This window comes from Moschus berezovskii, chromosome 2, assembly GCF_049115385.1.
Source record: "Moschus berezovskii isolate FMDL1 chromosome 2, NW_MosBer_1.0, whole genome shotgun sequence".
Lineage (NCBI taxonomy): Eukaryota > Metazoa > Chordata > Mammalia > Artiodactyla > Moschidae > Moschus > Moschus berezovskii.
In genome coordinates this window covers 135,352,004-135,372,652 of record NC_142461.1, presented here as the reverse complement: position 1 = coordinate 135,372,652, position 20,649 = coordinate 135,352,004, and the positions used below count along the sequence as shown (strand labels likewise).

The 20,649-nt window shown below is 46.2% G+C and overlaps 1 protein-coding gene and 1 non-coding gene across 3 annotated transcripts; one reads left to right on the top strand and one right to left on the bottom strand.

Annotated features, from left to right (window-relative positions):
- The first annotated feature begins 483 nt into the window (after window positions 1-483).
- On the top strand, window positions 484-18,868 carry AMMECR1L (AMMECR1 like). Of its 2 annotated transcripts, XM_055398666.2 has the most exons (9): window positions 484-749; window positions 2,171-2,280; window positions 11,041-11,485; window positions 13,667-13,777; window positions 14,078-14,192; window positions 14,821-14,911; window positions 16,520-16,616; window positions 17,479-17,532; window positions 18,230-18,868. In XM_055398666.2, exons 3-8 carry the CDS (start codon window positions 11,079-11,081, stop codon window positions 17,504-17,506), a joined length of 849 nt encoding a protein of 282 aa, XP_055254641.1. In that variant the 5' UTR covers window positions 484-749; window positions 2,171-2,280; window positions 11,041-11,078; the 3' UTR covers window positions 17,507-17,532; window positions 18,230-18,868. The 2 variants fall into 2 exon arrangements, with proteins under 2 accessions (XP_055254641.1, XP_055254640.1); XM_055398665.2 differs by lacking the exon at window positions 17,479-17,532 and having other exon boundaries at window positions 488-749.
- TRNAY-GUA (transfer RNA tyrosine (anticodon GUA)) lies at window positions 9,849-9,920 on the bottom strand. The gene has a single exon. It is a non-coding gene; the product is annotated as a tRNA-Tyr (tRNA).
- Window positions 18,869-20,649: the final 1,781 nt, after the last annotated feature.

Sequence of the window (20,649 nt, the reverse complement as noted above, 5' to 3'; positions counted from 1 at the left end):
CGGGCACCCGGGCTGGCATACCCAGCAGGCACTTAGGCCTCTTCGCGGCGGACAATGCCGCCCAGCCGGCCGCACTACAACTCCCGGCGCGCTCTGCACTCGCTCGCAGAAGCCAAGGGGACCCGGCGTGCTCTGCGCCGGCCGGCCTGACAGCCCAGCGCACCCCTCGGCCCGCTCAACGACCCGGGGGGGAACTAGCCTGCAAACCTCGTCTCGCGCCTCACCGCCCTCCCCTCTTTATTCCAACTGCCTGAGGTTCGGCCACAAGCATCGGAAGCCATCTCCTAGATTCAACCCCTAGAGTCGGCGCCAGCCAATAAAGTTCGCAGAGTCCGGCCACGTGACGGCCGCGGGGCGGTGCTCCGGCAGCCCCCTCACCTCTATGGTTCTGGCGCCTCGCTAGAGGGCGTGTGGTCCACTGGAGGACTCCCTACATTCTTCCTCCATTACCTCACTGCCTCCGGTGGCTGCCGGGATACCGGAAGACTCGGGTCCCGATCGGCTCGGTCCTCCAGCTGCCCGGGGAATACCTCTAGCAGTTCTTCGCCGCCGCCGCCCCGCAGCTTCCTCCTCCACCCGCCCCCTGCCGGCTTTCCTGGCCCCGCCCCGTCCGCGCCGCGCGTCCGGCCCGCCCGCGGCCCGCTTCTCCCGGGAGCCCCCGCCCAGGCGCATGGCTCCATGAAGCAGGAGGCGGAGGCAGCGCGCGAGAGGTCCCGTGTGCCCCGGCTCCGTCTGGGCCAGGAGGAAAGGTGGGAAACTCGGGCCGCGCCGCGCCCCGCCCCGCCGGCTCGCGCTCTCCGGCCCCGCCGCCGTGCCCTCCGGGCCTCCTCTCTCCGCGGCGCCGGGCGGCGCCGGGGAGCGGGCCCCCGGGCTCGGCGGGGGTCCCGGGCGGCGTGGGGGCGCTCCGAGCGGCCGGGGGGCGGCGGCGGCGGGGCCTGCGGGCCGCGTGTGCCCAGCGCGGCGGGCGGCCGCGCGGGGAGGCCGGGCGGGGCTCCGCTCTCTCCTCCGCTCCTCCTGGAAGCGGTCTCGGGTCGTGTAAAGTTTGGTGGTCTCCGGCGCCGCCTGGCGGCCCTCTCCCCCGTCCCGCCGCCCCCTCCCCCGCTCGGCGTCTGGATTCCACCCCCGCGACTCGGCCTCAGCTGCCCTACCCGTCGCTGGGTCGCTCCCGACTCCTGCGAGCGCCCCGCGCTTCCCTTGCATCGCCTTTTCCTTACCTTTTACCTTTCTCTCTGCCCGCTTGGCCCCTCCCCGCTCTGGCCTCTCCTCTCCCCCCTGTATCTCGCCCTCTGCTTGCTAAACTCTTTCACACGCACGCTCTCGCCTTTCATTAACCTTTTTTTTTAAACCCCACTTTAATTCTGTCCTTCCTCATCCACCCAAAGCCCTTATTTTCATCATCTCTCCACCTGATACTCTGGGTTTTATTCCTCCCTCCTTCCCAGGCTGTGGATTTTGCCCTTCATTACTCGCCCTCCTCCGTTCCCTGTCCTGATCTGAACTCACTTTGCCACACTCGCTCACCTTTATCCCTCTGGGCCTATCCTCTTTCACTGCCCTCTCCTTGGATAGAGTGGGTGGGGCCTGGAGTCTCCTGTTTACATCTTTAGGAATGACTCCTATCTACTACTGGGGGGAGGGGAGAGTTGGTGAGGAGATTATGAGGAGATTTATGCCAGCCTAAGAGTAATGATGACTGTTACCAACAGTTACCATCTCCGCCTGGGATAACAAGATGGCCTGTCCTGGGGACCCTGACATGCTGTCCAGTAATCCTTCAGTACCATGTTTGCAGAGGATTTGGGAATCTTGTTTGTAGTCTGAAACCAGTAGAGAACCTTGAGATGGTGTATCTTGGCCTGAGAGCAACTTTTGATCTAAATTAGTGGTGGAGGAAGTTTTAATGTGTGTTTCATGTTCAGGTTCAATAAAACCTTTAATCTTCCTTGTTCTCCCTTCTTGGTGTTGACGCCAGGAATGAGGTGATTTAGTGCAGGGGGCTGCCCTTGCCACCTTATATTTAGATTTTGAAATGCTTTGAATCAAGGAAAGCCTATTCCTTAGCTTTTTTTTTTTCCTAGAAATTACTCTGTTGCAGTCCTTTCAAAAGCCATCTCTTACGTCCAAACTGCCTTGATTTTGTTCACTCACTGCACCTGCATTTCCATCTTAGGTTCAGGAAGAAGGAATGGAATCGGAAGGAAGAAAATTCGTTTCAGAGGCAAAATAGCTCCCCTCCTCTGTTGTAGCTGTTCCCCTGACAGTACAGACTCTCTGCTTTCAGTGAGTATTAACTTGGACATACTTAGAATGGAATTGTGTTGCTTTTACTTTTTGTTTTTTTGGTTTTAGGCCTGTGCTTGGACTAGAATATATGTTTACTTTGTTCATTTCTGTTTTTCCACTTACATGAGTGTCCTAAACTTGATGAATCCTTTCACTTCCACTTGCTGGCTTTTAAAATAATTTTAATTGGTAAAGAAGAAGTTTATTTTCTGTAACCCTATTAGAGTGACTTAGATGGTTTTGTAGCATTACACTTAGCCTTGGGTTACATAAAGGTTTGCCTCCCGCCCCTTGCCAAGTTACTCTTTAAAGACAAAGATCATAACTCAGAGGTTAATACAGTTTCTATCAAAGTCAGTTATCAGATGTCTTCCATGTGGTTATAATTTTCAGAGAATTTTGGAATATTTTGCCCTAAATCTGCTAGGGTGATACTGTTTTCTTAAAAATAACTAAAATTCTACCTGTAAACAGAGTTCTGGGAAATTTTTTATTACTGCTGGGTCCCCTCGAGTCTGTTGATGGTATGCAAACACTTGTAAAAAAGTTTTTCAGAATGCTTGATATCTTATTGGAGCCTCACAGTCTCTCTGTGAGGAAGGCAGGGGACAAATATTTTCATTTTACAAATGAAAGAACTGAGGCCCAGAAAGATCTGGCATCCTGCCATAGCTCACATAGTTAAGGGAGGGGATCTAAAAAGAAAACAAAACATTTGATTTCGTACATTCATGTTTTTCCTTAAGCTAAGTTCACACGAAGGTGTATAGTATTGTGTGTTTTTCTAAATCTGTAAATTTAAAAAGCAATTGTATAGGGAGATCTGTTTATCGCAGGGAAAACTTTTACACAGCAAATGTTTCAGATATGTATGTGTGTATGATCCGCTTTCAGAAATATAGAGATGATTATTTGAAATAATGTCCCAAATGTTTTGTGGGTCTTTCATCTGACTATTTCTTGGAATAGTTCCTTAAGTAGGCCAGAATATAGCTTATGTGCCATTTCACTACTCAAATAATTATTAAATTGAATTTCAGTTCACTTCTGTGTCACAAAGGAAACAGCAGTCTGTGCCCTTCTGTATAAACTTGGTTTAAATAGACATCTGGACATTAATAATAGCAGAAGAAAATGCAGGGACTCCCCCCCACTCCCACCCTTTTTTTTTTTGCCTTTTTCCTACCTCCCAAGTCTGTTTTTTTGTTGTTGTTGTTAAAAGGTCATGCCCCTGAATAGCTGTTTTGAAACTTGTCTTCCAAAAGTGAACCTATTTTTTTTCCCTACCTCCTAGCCTTTCTAGATATTTTTATCTAGAAAATTATTATTGGTTATTGGAAATTAACTATTTTGACTCTGTAGTTTTGATAGTACTCAATATATATCAAGATTTTTATAATAGTACCGTGTTTAGCAAATTTAGTTTCTTTTTGTTATATGGCTTCAGACTTAAAAGAGGACTCTTGTAGAATAGAACTGTGCACAGCTGTCAGCCCATTATTCCTTATACTTCCTGGCATCTCACAATGAAAAGATCAATGGATGCCTTATTAGAAGTATGGGTCTCCAAAGAGGAAAAGCATCAAGGTCATTAGAATAATAACCCCGTATTAATAGTAGTAGCAGACGCTTTAATAGTAGTTCTGTGCCAAAGATCTGCTAGATGTTTTTCATGTCTTACTCAATGAATGCTCACAAATAATCCCTCTGTGGTAGCAGCAGCCTAGATCCACAGAGACGGACAGCCTGCTTGAGTTTGCATAGCCTGTACCTGCTAAATCAGATTTGGGATTTGAGCCTAGATGATGACCCCATAGCCTGGACTCTGTCCTTTGAGGATGGGAGCTGCTCTGGGAAGGCATCAGCTTGTTTTCAGTGGACTTTGGAGCCTTGGAAGGGACCTCCAGTGAGGGAAGAAGGCCCTCCTGCCCAGCCAGCCGTGTCTGTCAGGATGTTCTCACAACCTCCCCCTCAGCACTGGTCTCCACATCTTGTTTAAAAATATTAGCAATTTATGACACATCATTTCCATTAACTTCTGAAATTGTAAATTGCCCTCCTGACAAATAATGCTCTTAAAGTGCTCCATCATTTAAAAAAGTAGGAGAGTTCTTGTCACATGCAGTTTAGAAACTAGGCACGTCCTCTGGAAGAAAAGCCTTGAGCAACTGACAGATAAGCAGCCCCTGAGGCCCAGCCTAGGACCGACCAACTGCTGTGATTGGCAGAGAACAGCTGCCAGCATAAAGCAAACCACGAAGTTAGTGTAGGGGTATTTGACCTGGTTTTTAGAATGAATGGTCCACATTAGCTCTCCATTTTCCTATGAATTAAACCACTCCTTGGTTTGGGCCGAGTAGAATTGACATTGTTGATAAGAATAGATACTTGTATTTCAGTCATCTTCAGCTTCTGACACACTCAACAGTCAGCACCTCACGGGGGAACAGAGTAAAGATCAGGTTGTGCCTTAAATACTCATTTTATTAAAAAGGCTAACTTAAATGAAGTGGCTGGGAGATCTGTAAATAAGATTGTTGGTACCATATGCAGGACTCTGGGTTAGTGTTGTGGGAAAAAAAACAGAAATGAAGCCCAGCTTCTGCGACTGAAGGTACTGGTGAGTTCAGTGCTGGCTGGAGTTCAGCGGCTTTGTGCGCCCCTCACCTTCCCCTAAGAGAGACCGCAGAGGCGCCTTTGCTGTGGGCCCTTGCGAGGGTCAGGATCCCTTGAGCACTGTGTGTCAGATAAAGGCATGGTGACTGTCAACCCTGAGAGCAACTGCATTGGACACTTGCTAGGTTAGGAGGCCTTGAGAGGCAAAACAGTGACTCCTGCTATTTCCTCCAGCTGTTTGTGGAAGTATGGGTATTGTCTCCATCTGGTAGAAATCCAGTTTTAACTAGATTGTTCTCATTGTTCTAAAGTAGACGGAGTGTAGGAAAATGACATCACTATTATAGGCTCTTAAAATGGCCTTGAGGTTAGCCAACTGAAGGCTCCAGAAGGGTCTTTGTGGTATATGTGTTTATAAAGCAAGGATTTTTACCTGATTCCAGTTACTTCAGATGAACCAACTTGACAGTAACCATTCGGTTACTCCTATGACCATTGCTGGTAGTTTTTATGACGTTTTGGGGAAGGGTGAGAACAAAGGCATAGTTTTCTAAGAGAGGTAGAATATGTATGCCACTAGGGGTATTTTTAGTCGGTCACAGCAGGTTAGTCTGTTGCATTGAAATACTGTTATTCTGAGGGATCTTACACCATGTCCTCAGAAACAGAGCTGTTGGAGAATCAAGTATGTCTTTTGTCCTTGTGGGACAGTCCTGGGAGCCAGGTCTGGGACACAGTTGTGGTGAGATGCCCAGTTTGTTGGAGTTGGGTTAGGAGAGTCTCACTTTAGAGGGAAACCTGATGGAATTGATAGGTAGTGCTTGCTATGTAAATAAAAGTACTCACTACCAGCACTTTCACAGTCTGTACTGTTTAGTTAATATTTGCTTTACGCTGACAGATAAGTAAAATTTTGGCCCGTTTAAAAAACAAACCTTAAATAATTCAGTAGGGTGAGGCAGATGGAGTAAGTAGGCTGTGGATGAAATAAGTATGGCCCTTTGTTGAAAATTATTAAAGCTGGGTATTGGGTTCATTATACTCTTTTACTTTATGTTTGAAGTTTTCTATAGATTTAAGTTTTCTGGAATAAATTTTAAAGAAATGCCTTCTAATATACTTAGCCTTCTAATATAGGCTGGGCCTCAGGGGCTGCTTATCTGTCAGTTGCTCAAGGCTTTTCTTCCAGATGACGTGCCTAGTTTCTAAACTGCATGTGACAAGAACTCTCCTACTTTTTTAAACGATGGAGCACTTTAAGAGCATTATTTGTCAGGAGGGCAATTTACAATTTCAGAAGTTAATGGAAATGATGTGTCATAAATTGCTAATATTTTTAAACAAGATGTGGAGACCAGTGCTGAGGGGAGGTTGTGAGAACATCCTGACAGACACGGCTGGCTGGGCAGGAGGGCCTTCTTCCCTCACTGGAGGTCCCTTCCAAGGCTCCAAAGTCCACTGAAAACAAGCTGATGCCTTCTATATAAAGGGAGGAGGGAGGTGGGAGGGGGGTTCAGGAGGGGGAACTTATGTAAACCCGGGGCGAATTCATGTCAATGTATGGCAAAACCAACCAATATAATATTGTAAAATAATTTGCCTCCGATAAAAAATAAATTAATTACAAAAAATAATAATAATAATATACTTTTGATGCAGAAAGTCTCTAACTCTGCCTTTAGTCACTAATTGAGAATATTGATTGAATTGTTTGTTTAGTGGCCTCCAGAGAAAACCTGTTTCTGAGGATCCACAAGGTTTGGGTTGGCTCTGTTGATTACAAATCACAGCTGGGGATGGTGTAGGGGAATTGCTAAATGTAATCTCTTGGTATGCCCCACTACAGAGCAGTGGTTGTACATTATGGGTAGGCCAGGGGTCTCCAACTACAGGGCTCGGACCAGTACCTCCTGTCAGATCAGCGGTGGCATTAGATTAAAAATAAAGTGCCCAGTAAATGTGCTTGAATTGTCCAGAAACCATCCCCACCTCACCCCTGTGGGAAAATTGTCTTCTCTGAAACTAGTCCCTGGGCCAGAAAGATTGGGGACCACTGGTGTAGGCAGAATCTTCCTAAGCTTGATCTCACCTGCCTTGGCATGGTTTGAAAACCCATTGCTCTGTTACAGGGTGTCTCACCCTTCAGAGAGCTGATAGCGCCTTTGTGGGAACAACTGAGTTAGCACTATCTCGTGCCGTTTCTCGCTTCCTTCAAGCGGCCTGTGGCGTGAGGAGAATGAGGAAGGATCTTTTTTAACTCACTGTTATCTCATCCCTTCTCCTTGCTTCTTTGAATGCTGGGACTCTAGAGGCAGAGCCTCAGGGCCCTGTTGGCGCTGTTAAAGCTCTAGCTCTCGAGAGAAGGTGCCTCTGCTTCGCTGAACACATGCCCTAAACCCTCTGCCCACAGTTATGCCAAGGAGGAAAGTCAAGTAAGAGCTCAGAGGACAGTGACATCCTTGTGGACTCAAGTGGCGATGGCAGGGGTGCTGATCATTGTCAGGGTGGTGGCAGAGCTTTGGGCTTAGGTTTTGCTTTTTTTTTCCCTTGCTCCTCCTTTTTTAAAAAGTTATTTTGGCTGTACTGGGTCTCTGTTACGTCTCGAGGGGATTCTCTGGCTGTGGTGTGGGAGGGCTCCTCTTGTTGCAGAGCACGGGCTTGGTAGTTCAGTGCACAAGCTTAGTTGGCTCTGTGCCCCGTGGGAATCTTGGTTCCCCGACTACGGGTGGAACCCGTATCCCCTGAATTGGAAGGTGGATTCTTAACCACTGGTCCACCAGGGAAGTCAGCTTCCCCCGGCTCCATTTTTGTCGGCAAAATTTTGCAAGCTATTCTTTCAGTTGTTAGTATACCCTTGATTTTTTTTTTAATCACGCCCTTAGGAAAGAGACTGACTCCAGTGGATATTATTGGCAGGCTTCGTTCTTCTTTGTGGCTTGGTGGGAAGACCCAAGCCTTGTAGTCTGACAGGATCGTGGTCCAAATCCTGACTCTGTCACAAGTGCCACTCAGTGGCAGATTATCTTTCTTATTACACCTAAGTGTCCGCCTTTGTAAAATGATGGTAATGTCATCCTTGCTGGGTGATTCTGAGGATTAAGTGAAATCCTGTTTAAAGGGTATCTGTTTAGTGCTCTAAGCCTTGAGTGTGCAGCAAAGTCCTAGCCTTTCTGGAGTCTCCACCTCTGGGGGGACCAGTCAGATGAGAGCTCAGATGATAAGAGCAGCTAACTTTATGCCAGAAACTGTATGGAAGCACTTCACATTGATTAAACTCAATTCTCCTAACAGCCCCATGAAGCAAGTACTATTGTTATTCCCAGTTTGCGGAAACTGAGGCATAGAGGAGTTAATCCTGGAAGAATCGCATTTGAACCCAGGCCATTTGACTCTGGAGGCAGCATTTTCAACTGGGACTTCCTGCTCCCTCTCTTAACAGTCTGAACAAGACAGTGATATCCACACTCAGAAACAGTCTGTTGATTGGAGATTTTACTGTATCACATGCATGAGCCTTTCTCAAAAAGAATCCTGTTGCAAGCTAAACATTGAAATGTGCAAACTGTTAACTCTTCTGCTAGAGACAACTTTCTTACAAAGAATTGTCCTAAACACAAAAATGTGTATTTTGTTAGGGATCAGGATATATCAGAAACAAAAGCACTATTTGTGAAATTTTTGTATCTCATTCAATCTAAAGTGACACAAGTTGTGTTTGTAGAAATAATGGCATTGGAAATGAGTATGTACATATCTAATTTTTTTTAAAAGATTGTACACATTACAACCAAAATACTATACAATACAGTAGAGTAGTGCCTAAAAAGGCAATTGTGCGCTGCATGTTCAAATTCAGAGACAATTTTAGATGAAAGTTATATATATATATTTTGAGTAGGAGGCTAAAACTTAGTGAAAAGTGAAAGTTAAGTTGCTCAGTAGTGTCTGACTCTTTGCAACCCTATGGACCGTAGCCTACCAGACTCCTTAGTTCAGTTCAGTCGCTCAGTCGTATCCGACTCTGCGACCCCATGAATCACAGAACGCCAGGCCTCCCTGTCCATCACCAACTCTTGGAGTTCACTCAAACTCATGTCCATCGAGTTGGTGATGCCATCCAGCCATCTCATTCTCTGTCGTCCCCTTCTCCTCTCGCCCCCAATCCCTCCCAGCATCAGTCTTTTCCAGTGAGTCAACTCATCGCATGAGGTGGCCAAAGTATTGGTTTCAGCTTTAGCATCAGTCCCTCCAATGAACACCCAGGACTGATCTCCTTTACAATGGACTGGTTGGATCTCCTTGCAGTCCAAGGGACTCTCAAGAGTCTTCTCCAGCACCACAGTTCAAAAGCATCAATTCTTCGGCAATCAACTGTCTTCACAGTCCAACTCTCACATCCGTACATGACCACGGGAAAAACCATAGCCTTGACTAGATGGACCTTTGTTGGCAAAGTAATGTCTCTGCTTTTTAATATACTATCTAGGTTGGTCATAACTTTCCTTCCAAGGAGTAAGCGTCTTTTAATTTCATGGCTGCAGTCAGCATCTGCAGTGATTTTGGAGCCCCCAAAAATAAAGTCTGACACTGTTTCCAGTTTCCCCATCTCTTTCCCATGAAGTGATGGGACCAGACGCCATGATCTTTGTTTTCTGTATGTTGAGCTTCAAGCCAACCTTTTCACTCTCCTCTTTCACTTTCATCAAGAGGCTTTTGAGTTCCTCTTCACTTTCTGCCATAGTGTGGTGTCATCTGCATATCTGAGGTTATTGATATTTCTCTCAGCAATCTTGATTCCAGCTTGTGCTTCTTCCAGCCCAGCGTTCCTCATGATGTACTCTGCATATAAGTTAAATAAGCAGGGTACAATATACAACCTTGACTTACTGCTTCGGAATTTACCAGGCAAGAATACTGGAGTGGGTTGCCATTTCCTTCTCCAGGGGATCTTCCCAACCCAGGGATCGAACCTGGGCCTCCTGCACTACAGGCAGATGCTTTACCGTCTGAGCCACCAGGGAAGCCTTAAAAAGAAACTAACATGTAGTGATTTGTGAAAAAACAAAGTACATTTTTCTCAAGTTAGCAGGATTTTACAAACGTTGGTATTATCAACATTGAAATAACTAGGGTCTATTTTCATGAGTCTCGATTATTGACATAGATAACAGAAAGGATCTTGATCATGTTACAGCTATATATCTTTAGCTTGGGCTTCTTAAGAAAAAGAATTTAATGGAAAAAGATTCCTTCCTCGCCTTTATCAGCTGGAACTCTGGTTTCCTGGCCCATCTGATGCCACATTTTGTCAGACTGATGGCTTTGCATCTCTGCCTTGCTGTGACAGGGCAGAAATGGCTACCTCACAAAAGGACTGAAGCTTGGGTCATTTCTGTAAATAAAGGTTTCTGCTTGGTTGTAGCTTTTTTTTGAATGGGGTCTTGAAAGTATAGAAGTGTAGAAATTGGAGTATGTTCAGAAGTGAACCGAAGAAAATAAGTAAGACTGCAGAATCGCTGTGAGGACAGAAAGGTGGGCGGGAGCCGTGTGTTTGCGTGCTCTCGTCAGAACAGCCGCTGCTTTTCATCCTCGCAGAGGTCTGGAGCTAAAGTCACACAGGTACGCTGAGGTTAGTGATGAGGAAAATGTGGAAAGGATGTGGTTAACAAGGAAAAACATGAAAGTTCCTCTGGGATTCTTTAAAAACAGAGTGGTTCAATTTGGAGCCTGTGAAAAATGAAGAGAAAGCATCCTGATGAAGAGCCTATCAGGTCAAGTGCAGTCTTTCAGCTGGTCTTGAAATGTCCCCATTCGCCTGCAGACTGGCTGCCACTCTACCCTTCTTTCTGCCCGAGGAGACCTGGGCAAGGGGGAGCTGTTTTGGACCTGCCTCTATCCATAATGATCATAACCTTTATGGAAAGTGAAAAATAGTTTCCCCTCAGGTAACGGTTAGGTGTCCCTGGTCTGGAATGCAGTCTCTTCCAGCCCACTGGTCTGACCCCCTTTGTGAGCAGTGTGACCTGTGTGAGAAAGAACTCGATGACTCCCACTCCTTCCATGTAGACCCTTTCTCTTTGGTTTTTGTGTTCTTCTAACTAACCATTTGGATTAATGCTTGGGTGTTCCCTTTTGGATTAGGGTTCTGCAGCATTCCAGACCTCAAGCACTGAATCAGGATGGGAAAAAGACGCTGTGTTCCTCCACTTGAGCCCAAGCTGGCAGCAGGTTGTTGCGGGGTCAAGAAGCCTAAGTTATCTGGAAGTGGAACGCACAGTCACGGGAACCAGTCCACAACTGTCCCCGGCTCTAGTTCAGGACCTCTTCAAAACCACCAGCATGTGGATGGCAGCAGTGGTCGGGAGAATGTGTCGGACTTAACTCTGGGCCCTGGAAACTCTCCCATCACACGAATGAACCCCGCATCGGGAGCGCTGAGCCCTCTCCCCCGGCCCAATGGAACTGCCAGCACCACCAAGAGTCTGGTGGTGAGCGCAGAGATGTGCTGCTACTGCTTCGACGTCCTCTACTGCCACCTCTATGGCTTCCCGCAGCCGCGGCTTCCCAGGTTCACCAATGACCCCTAGTGAGTAAAGCAGCCACGCACTGGGGACAGCGAGAAAGGCGCGGCACCCCCTTGCTGGGGCCAGTTTCTTGCAAGAGTCTTCTACTTACAAAAAGCTTTAACATGGTTTGGGCAAAGGTTAATGGGGAAAGAATGATGAAAAATATCCAGACAATATCCAGAATATCAAAAGTGGATACTAGGCTACATTTGAAGGAGTTGTTGGCTTGTCATTAAAGTTACATTCTGGGAATCAGGAGGGTTTTAATTGTGATTGTCTTTTGGTTTCATATGGCAGTGAGTAGGTCATTCAAACCCTCATGTGGAGAAGTCACACCACCACACCATTGTGGACCCAGGCATTGCTGCAATCCAAGTGAACTACCAGTGTTTGAGGGCCAGGCTGGAGATGAGGAGCTCATTCAGTGGGAGCTGACATGCTCTTAACAAGAGTCCCATCACTTACTATCAGTCCCGTGGTGCTGCCAGCACCCCACCAAGAATGCCAGAATTTGTTTTGATGTTTTTAGGTCAAGACTGTCCCAAGTTCCTGTGAGGTGTCAGCGACTTAAATAAGGAGTATGTGTATGTAGAGGGTGACGCCGAGTGAAGAAAGGCATGCTAAGGCTTGCTTTCTCAGAAGTGGAAGCAGCTTCGAGGTGGGTTTAAAGAGCAGTGCTGCTGAGGTGCTTTTAGAGGACTCACTGACTAAGAACTGTTAGTGCCTAGGAACTGAGGACTGGGTAGGGATTAGACAGGTATGAAGAAATAGTCCTTGCTCTCAGGAGAGTTGGACAGGTCACACACAAAAGCTAAACAGGGTGTGTCTCACACTGTCTGGGCAGAGGTAGAGGGGAAGTCAGGCTGATTGTGTCAGAGGAGAGGAAATGAGAAAATGTGCTTGCGTTTTAGGGAAGTATTGCCATGTGACATCTGTGGACAGAAAAATCCTAACTAAGTAGATGGAGAGTCTGAGCCTTGATCTGAGTGGGATTAGGTATGACCCTTGCAGGAGAGGGACACAGACTTTGAAGAGGAAGTGGTGTCCACAGCTTTGTAGGGTGTGGGGACAGTGGAATTGGAAGGGTTTTTGAGTAGGTTTTGGAACATTAACTTTGGCTGGTGCTGTTCAGGTGTTTTACTGAAAGGAGAAGATGGGTAGGTGGGAGATCTTGCCTTGTAATAATGATCAAAGGTAACTTTAAAGATGTAAGTTGCTTTTTAGCAGTGTTAAGAATCTTAAAAGAGGTAAAGGCTTAGGAACATGGAAGAATTTTGGGAAGAGAAGGCAGCCCCGTAACCTGTGTCTAAATATCTATTAGTGTCTATCTGATATAGCTTAATGCAGCATGACTTTGGCCTAGAAAGTGGTAACTTCTGCTGAAAATAAGCTTTTTTAAAAAAAGAAAGAAAAGAATGATTTTTGACTGCATTGGATCTTAGTAGCGGCCCATGCGATTCTGTCTAGTTGTGACGCTTGGGGTTTAATTGTCCCTCAGCACATGGGATCTTAGTTCCCCAACTAGGGATCAAGCTTATGTTTGCTGCGTTGGAACACAGATTCTTAGCCAGTGGAACACTAGGAAAATCCCAGAATCGGCCTTCCTTTTTAAAGTATTTATTTGGCTGCGTCGGGTCTTAGTTGAGGCACGTGGGTCTTCACTGCATCATCCATGATACTTTGTGCGGCGAACAGACTCTAGTTGTGGCGCTCTGGCTCAGTAGCTGTGACAGGCAGGCTTGTTGCATGTGGGATTGAACCCATTTTTCTGGAATTTATAAACAGAAGAGACAGAAATAATGATGGGTGCGGTATGGGGTTGAGGGGAGAAGGTGTGCAGGCTAGTATGTCTTCAGGAAGGAGGGAACTGGGAGACCTAGACACAGAGAAAGAGGGTAAACGGGAGGAGGAAGACGTGGAGGACTAGAAGAGGGAAGAGTCCTGAGCAGAGGAAGAAGGAAACAGTGCATCCGTGTGGAGCGCAGCGAAGCTGAGAGCAGGGGCTGCAGGGAGGCTGCCGGAGCCTTTCTCTGTGCCTCATGGCCGTTTCCTCTCCATTTCCACCTCGGGGCCACACGGCTCCCAGAGGCCACAGCCTTTCACACAGCCCACATCAGAAAACAGTCGTGCTGGGGAAGAACAGGCGGACAGGAATAAAGCCAAGGTTTTCTTCTCTGATTGCTGCGTGCTTGCTCTTTCAGTCCACTTTTTGTGACATGGAAGACAGGGCGGGACAAGCGGCTTCGTGGCTGCATTGGGACCTTCTCAGCCATGAATCTTCATTCAGGACTCAGGGAATACACGCTAACCAGGTAATGACACTACATGTCAGATGGGTAGATTATTTGCAAAATTTGAAAATAACTGCCTGTTTCTTCTGAGTGGTAAAGCTTGAGTGTTTCTTTTTGATAGTCAGGAGCTGTGGGGGCTTTAATCTGGTGAGTCATTCAGCAGTTCAAGTTTAGACAGTTGGTAAGATCGGGTTGTTTTTAGCATGTTCGTGTTGATGGGTAGTGAATGTTTTCTGCAGAGCTCGAGCCATAAACTTGCAGGCTCATGATGTTGGCTCCCAGTTCTGAAGCAGCCTCACTTATGTTTTCTGTCCCCTCCAGTGCACTTAAGGACAGCCGATTTCCCCCCCTGACCCGAGAGGAGCTGCCTAAACTTTTCTGCTCTGTCTCCCTCCTTACTAACTTTGAAGATGCCAGTGATTACCTGGACTGGGAGGTGAGAACAGCCGCATTTGGAACTCTGCATCTCTCGTTGCATATGGGTTCGGGTTAGTACATGGTAATGTATCTCCTTCATTGAGCAAGGGTATAAGCATGTGAGAGCTGAGGTCAGAGGCAGTTGTAGGCAACCTGGGTGACAGAAAAGATACCTCGATATTAGAAGCAGAAAAAAATCCCTCTCTTGCCAGTCTACTTTCTCCCATGTCTTTTTCCCATGTCTAATAAATAATGGGATAAAGGAGAATGTCCTGATTCTTCTTGGTAAGCCCTTGAGTAAATGTTATTAGGAGCCATATGTGAAGTCAGGAACTCTGATCAAATCCTGTAGCCTGTTCTTGAATATTAAAGGTGGAGTATTCACAATTATTGGATGCGTTATTGAGAGAATTGATTTATGTAGCCTCCATAGTCTCAGAGGTGGCTACACATAGACTCTCCCTTTCCCTGAAGCAGCAGTTTCTTTGGCTTCTATGCCTGAGAGAGTGTCAGTCATGAAAAGCATGAGGCTCCCCTTTTCTCAGCCCTGGGTCAAGCTGGTCAGGGGACAGTGTCAATTTACATGAGGATAATTGAAGTTCCATTAGAGTAAGTAAATGGCATTTATTTGTTGTGTGTTTTTGTAGGTTGGGGTCCATGGGATTCGAATTGAATTCATCAATGAAAAAGGCGTCAAACGTACAGCCACTTATTTACCTGAGGTTGCAAAGGAACAAGGTGAGTTAGACAAATGGAGTGATAGCCTTCACTGTGAATGATACCCTTCACAGTGTTGTCAGGTAGAGGGCAGGAGTGTGGAATGTGTTGCCTGTCAGTCCAACGTAACTAGGTATGAGTGACTTTCTTTCTCTCCGTATCTATCAAATTCTTACAGAATATGAAATATTCTCCCCAAAAGAGCTGGGAAGGAAAAGGGGTAAATACTTCTCAGGTGCCTGTTTCACTTACTTTCAATGAAGAGTAGTATTTCTTGGCTCCAGAACTGCAGTGGTAATTGTGGGAAAAAAGAACTCAGTAGTTCCCACAGTGGGACACTACAGGTAGGAAGTGGGTTGGGCAGGTTTTCTCTTTAAAAGAATATTCAGAGGAATACCTTAAAATGGTGTTTATGCATCCTGCAGTGTACAATCCAATTTTCTTTCTTTCTTGGAACTAGGCTTTTTTTTTTTTTGAAAATAATATCTAGTAGTTAGATATGCGGAGAAGGCAATGGCAAGCCACTCCAGTACTCTTGCCTAGAAAATCCCATGGATGGAGGAGCCTGGTAGGCTGCAGTCCGTGGGGTCGCTAAGGGTCGGACACGACTGAGTGACTTCACTTTCACTTTTCACTTTCACACATTGGAGAAGGAAATGGCAACCCACTCCAGTGTTCTTGCCTGGAGAATCCCGGGAACAGGGAACCCTGGTGGGCTTCCGTTTATGGGGTCACGCAGAGTCGGACACGACTGAAGTGACGCAGCAGCAGCAGCGGTTAGATATGAAACCGAAATAGAGAAAACTACTAAGCTCACTATATCAGTGAACTGATTATGTGGAGAGGGATTGCCTTGTTGGTTCCCGTCATGGAAAGCAGTGGGGATGTGGCTTAAAAAGGAGGAAGCCTTTTAGCCACCTCTTTGAGGTCATAAATCTGCCTTTTCTGTCCAAGGAGATGGACCAGGAATGTTTCCTAATAGTGAGATGTGATGATAATTTAGGTAAATAATCAAACACTTTTGCTGTTTGAAAAATGATTAGGAAAATTAAAATCAAGGCACCTACTGCAGTGATTCATGGAGTTCTGTTTGGTTTTCGATTTGATATATTTGGTTGTATCTGGTGAAAATATTTCTAGAACAACACAGCAGTAGATGTGCAAACAACTTTCCCATCCTTCCTAAGGGAATAACTTCTGTCCTGCTGTCAAGTCTCTGTAGTAGAAAATGATCCCTCGAAATCATCAAAATGAAGGAAGGCCACATGAAGGAATGCAAGCTGCAGAACATGAAATCTCCCTTCTCTCAGAGCAGCCCTGGCTACAGCACTAGGCCAACTAAGTTGGGACCGTATTTGCTCCTAGATAGTTGTCCTGGGATCATACCTGATAGGAAAGACTCAGAAGAAGGGGAAGGCCACTGATGGTGTGTGCTGGGCATCCTCACACATCTCAGGCTCTCCTTGGACTGCCAGTGAGGCAGACAGGGCTCCGGGATGTGGGGGCAGTGCCCAGCCTGCTCTGCCCCCAGCGGATCCGGCTGCTGCCCTCCTATCACTGCGTTAGGGCACTGCCTGCCTAGTTTTGTGTCACTGTGCACTGATCTCCATGTGCCTGTCTTCTCCTCAGACTGGGATCAGATCCAGACGATAGATTCTTTGCTCAGGAAAGGTGGCTTTAAGGCTCCAATTACCAGTGAATTCAGAAAAACCATCAAACTCACCAGGTAAGCCACTGTCTCATTTTCCTTGTCATTTTAACTTAGTTGGGGTTAGATGGAAGATACTTTAGACAGGGGAAGAGGAAAATGTTCCCTGCTAATGTCTCCAAACCAAAGAAGTATTTGTGAGGTTGAAGCTCTGAGGAAGCAGTGGCAGCAAAGGCAGAGACTCCCCAGCATCCTGGGCGTGTCCACAGCTCAGGTGATGGCATAGTGGGGGCAGAGGAGCTGCTGAGCAATCGTGGGTGTCTTTGCCAGACCCACTTGTTGGGAGGCTGAGTGGGAAGACTGAAAGCAGGAGAAAAGGCTCTTAATAACAGAAGTCCTGGGTCAGTCGAAGTCACCACATGCAGTCAGGTGGCGTGTTGATGGACTAGTAACAAGGAAACGCCTCTGCCTGTTACGAGCAAATACATCTGTTGGGGGGCTGTAGTAAAATCGGCATGAACTGGACCCTAAATCCCAGCTCCACCACTTCAGCTGTGTGACTTGGGCCTCTCTGAGCAGAAAAAAAAAATCCTGCCTTGGGGTTGTTCTCGAGTGTGGTAAGGTCATGTATGCAGAAATCCTAGTCTGGGGCCAGGCAGTATTGTAGGCGGCCAGTAGATGCCAGTTCTCTTCCCACCCCTATTGCAATTGGAAATACTGAGAGGTGTAGCTTTTGTGGGTTTGTGTGGGCCTCTGTTGGCCTCTTCATCAGTAAAATGCTGAATAATCATGTAGTAACCTCACAGCTCTATTTGAAAGATAACCCCATGTTTTTGAAATGCTTTGGATTCCAAAAAAGAAAAATCTTCAAATACAAAGCATTATTATTATCATTATTATTATAATTTATTTGAACAGCCATTTCCCTGTCAAAATTCAGGAATAATCACCTTGCAGTGGAGGAGTGATTACAGAGGGAAAGAGATGGCTCTGGGTAAGGATTGTCACACCCAGCTCCTGTGGTCTGTAGTAGGCTCCATAGGTTTGTAACACCCCATGCTTTGCATCCTGACTCATGGCTCTTTTTAGAGCAAGGCCAAAGTGCTATGAATTCTGTTCTGATGACCCTGTGATATATGATATGGCACATTCATCTGGGAAGTGAGACCCGGGATCTTTTAACCTGCTTCATCAGAATTTGACCCAGAATTAGGTATCTGTTCCCCTTTTAGTTATAAATAACTTGTTTGTTGCTTTTCTGCAAGTTGAAGTTGCATTTCTGTCAAATTTATCACATTTTAACCTGAAACAGATAACGCATTTTACACTGGGCATTGGTGCAGCCATCTTCCCATCTGCCACCCATATAATTTGACCTTGAAATTCTTCATCCAGACCCTAGTAGCAGATTGCTTAAGAGCAGCCTAATGATAAGCATATGAAGTGTTTAAAGGTGGGGTGTGCAGAAAACACACTCTCGGGGTGAACTGTGACTGTGCTTTTTCATCTTGTTCATTTGTAATAACAACACCGTTTTCTTGTGCTGTCTTTCATTTTCTGTAAGTAAGATTGCTCTTGGTCTTCCATTTTATTCTTTGAAAATGTGGACTAAGCTTTTGGTTTACTCTGCTGCGTGATTTTAAAATGAAGTATTTGGGGTTCCTAACACCCTTTCCTGTTTCCTTACACAGGTACCGAAGTGAGAAGGTGACAATCAGTTATGCAGAATATATAGCTTCTCGACAGCATTGTTTCCAGAATGGCACTCTTCATGCCCCGCCCCTCTACAATCATTACTCCTGACACACGGCTGCATGACCAGTCCCACCCCCCTGTGGCCACCAGTGGCTATGACATCATTGGAGCAGATGCCTCCTCTTCCTGGTCCAGTTACTTCTATTACTGCACCATTTTATGATGCTAGCTTCCGTTGCCAAGTCTGCCTCCAGCTGACTGAGGTGGGGGGAGGGGCGGGGTTATATTGAATGAAACAGAACTTGAGGGCCCAAGCCTTATCTCAGCCTTTCCTCAATACGGGGTTCCGTTGGATTGGGGCTCCTCCATGACTAGTGAGAGTTCTGTGTGGGCTCAGAAGACTTTGGCATGCAGGTGCCGCTGCTGATTTGCTGCCTGTGTGTCGGGCACACAGTGGAAGCTGGAATTGATGGTCCATGAAGGCTTACCCCACACACACCTGCAGCCTCCCCAGATCAAGTAGGTGTATTCCCCTGGCAGTCTGGGCAACGGAGACCAACAAGAAACATTTTTAGGTTGTTTTAAATTCCTTTTTTTAAACTTGCAGTTTATTGCGTACCAAGAGTTGATCACAACTTCCATGCTTCATAAGCGGACGCCATGTTAGGGTCGAATGTGGGCACCATGAGTCCTCCTTGGCTCCTGGACAGAGACCCACCTCAAGATCAGAAGCCCTTTGGATGGCGTTGCAGATCTCATTGCTCAGTTAGCCTCGAAGGTTCTAATTCTCATCCCACTCTCAGTTGGATTTTCTGGCACTCTTCCTGCATCGAGTCTTCTGGTACTGAACCGAGCTCTGTGGTTTGGCCTGCTGAGGATGGACTGGGATGCCTGCGGGAGGTCCTGATGGCATCACTGCACGCAGTGTCAAGGGAGAGACCTCTTCCTTCCCACCTGGCTACCTCACTCCTCTACCGGTAGCAGTGCCTATAGCTGGATCTAGGTTCTCAGAGACGTTCCAACAAGCACTTGGGTTGGGTTTTAGAAGGATGCGTCGTCATAGGAGAGAATCCAGGGTCTCCACGCTGTCTTTCTTTTCAGGCAAACATCCTGAGAGACCTTTAAGCAGAGGAGTTCCTTTTTCTAGTTTGCCTGTAGAAGTGGGAAAACTGTTAATGTTTCAGTCCTTTATGGGGACTTTAGAACAAAGCTGTGTAATTAAACAAGGTGAATCTTTATCTTGCCTAACACGCTGGGAAAACTCCACCCCACTGTGGCAGAGTTCCAAATAGCTTATTTTGTTTTAGGCCATTCATACTTTCATGTGGCATAGTTCCCTTTCCCATTCTTGCTGATTCCAAATACCTGTCAGCAGGTTTCTCCTCCCTCTTGCCTATTCTTCACTCATATGGTGGCAAAGTTCATAGAAGTTTGGAATTTGGAAGATGCTTTGAAAACATTGTCACAGAGGCACTGCTGAAATGATTCACAGGAAGAGGTGGCCAGTTGGAAGAAAAGACCCTACAGGTGATACACTGGTTTCCAACAATATGCTTAGAGAACTCTAAAGTGGATTGGGTGTCAACCCAGTGAACACCATGTTTTGATTTAATTTATTTTTAATGTTTATGTGGTAGTGGTGTGGCTTTCCGAAATGGGCAAATATTCAAGTCAAAAGATCTTTTGAGTTTTCTTCTGCCAGGAGCGGGGGGGGCGGGGGGAGCAGGGACACAGTCTAAGGAATGACACTCATGCTTTTCTAGGCATAGCTGTCCTGTATCTTGAAGAGATGGGTTAGGGTGAGCAGTGTGCCTGGCAGCACCCTCCGCTGTTGTTAAGGATGTGGAACGTGCAAGGGAAGCGTGGGCTGATGTCCAGATGTGCGGGCCGGGCTCCAGCGTCATCTCGCTGCTGCGCACCCCACATCCTGTCACCTTTCCCTCGCACTGTTAGTGAAAACAGGCGTCTGAAGATGAACGAGTTGTTTCATGATTTCCTGCTGCTGAGAATAAATGTCTTGTTACAAACAAATGTGACGACAGTTACTTTTAGGTGCCATGGATTGATGTCAGGGTGGTCAGCTCTGGACTAAACCACCCACCTCCAATTTGTACAACAGTATTGATACATAGGGCTACACTCATTACTGTTCAAGTCTTCTGTGTTAAAAGTTGTGTTTAATTTCTAAAGTTTAAAAAAAGCAAAAAAAATGGTGCTAAACTTTCACCCCTGAGCACGCTCGGTGAGACTGGTCATGCAAGCATTTACAGTGCCATGCTCTTTCAAGCCTATTTTTTCTTGTAGAAATGTTGCCCTATTTGTCTTTCCCAGTGTATAGTATTTTTTTTTTTAATTTTATTGAGGGTGGGGTAGGAAACCTGCCATTTAAGAAAAAAACAGAAAATTTAAAACCCCA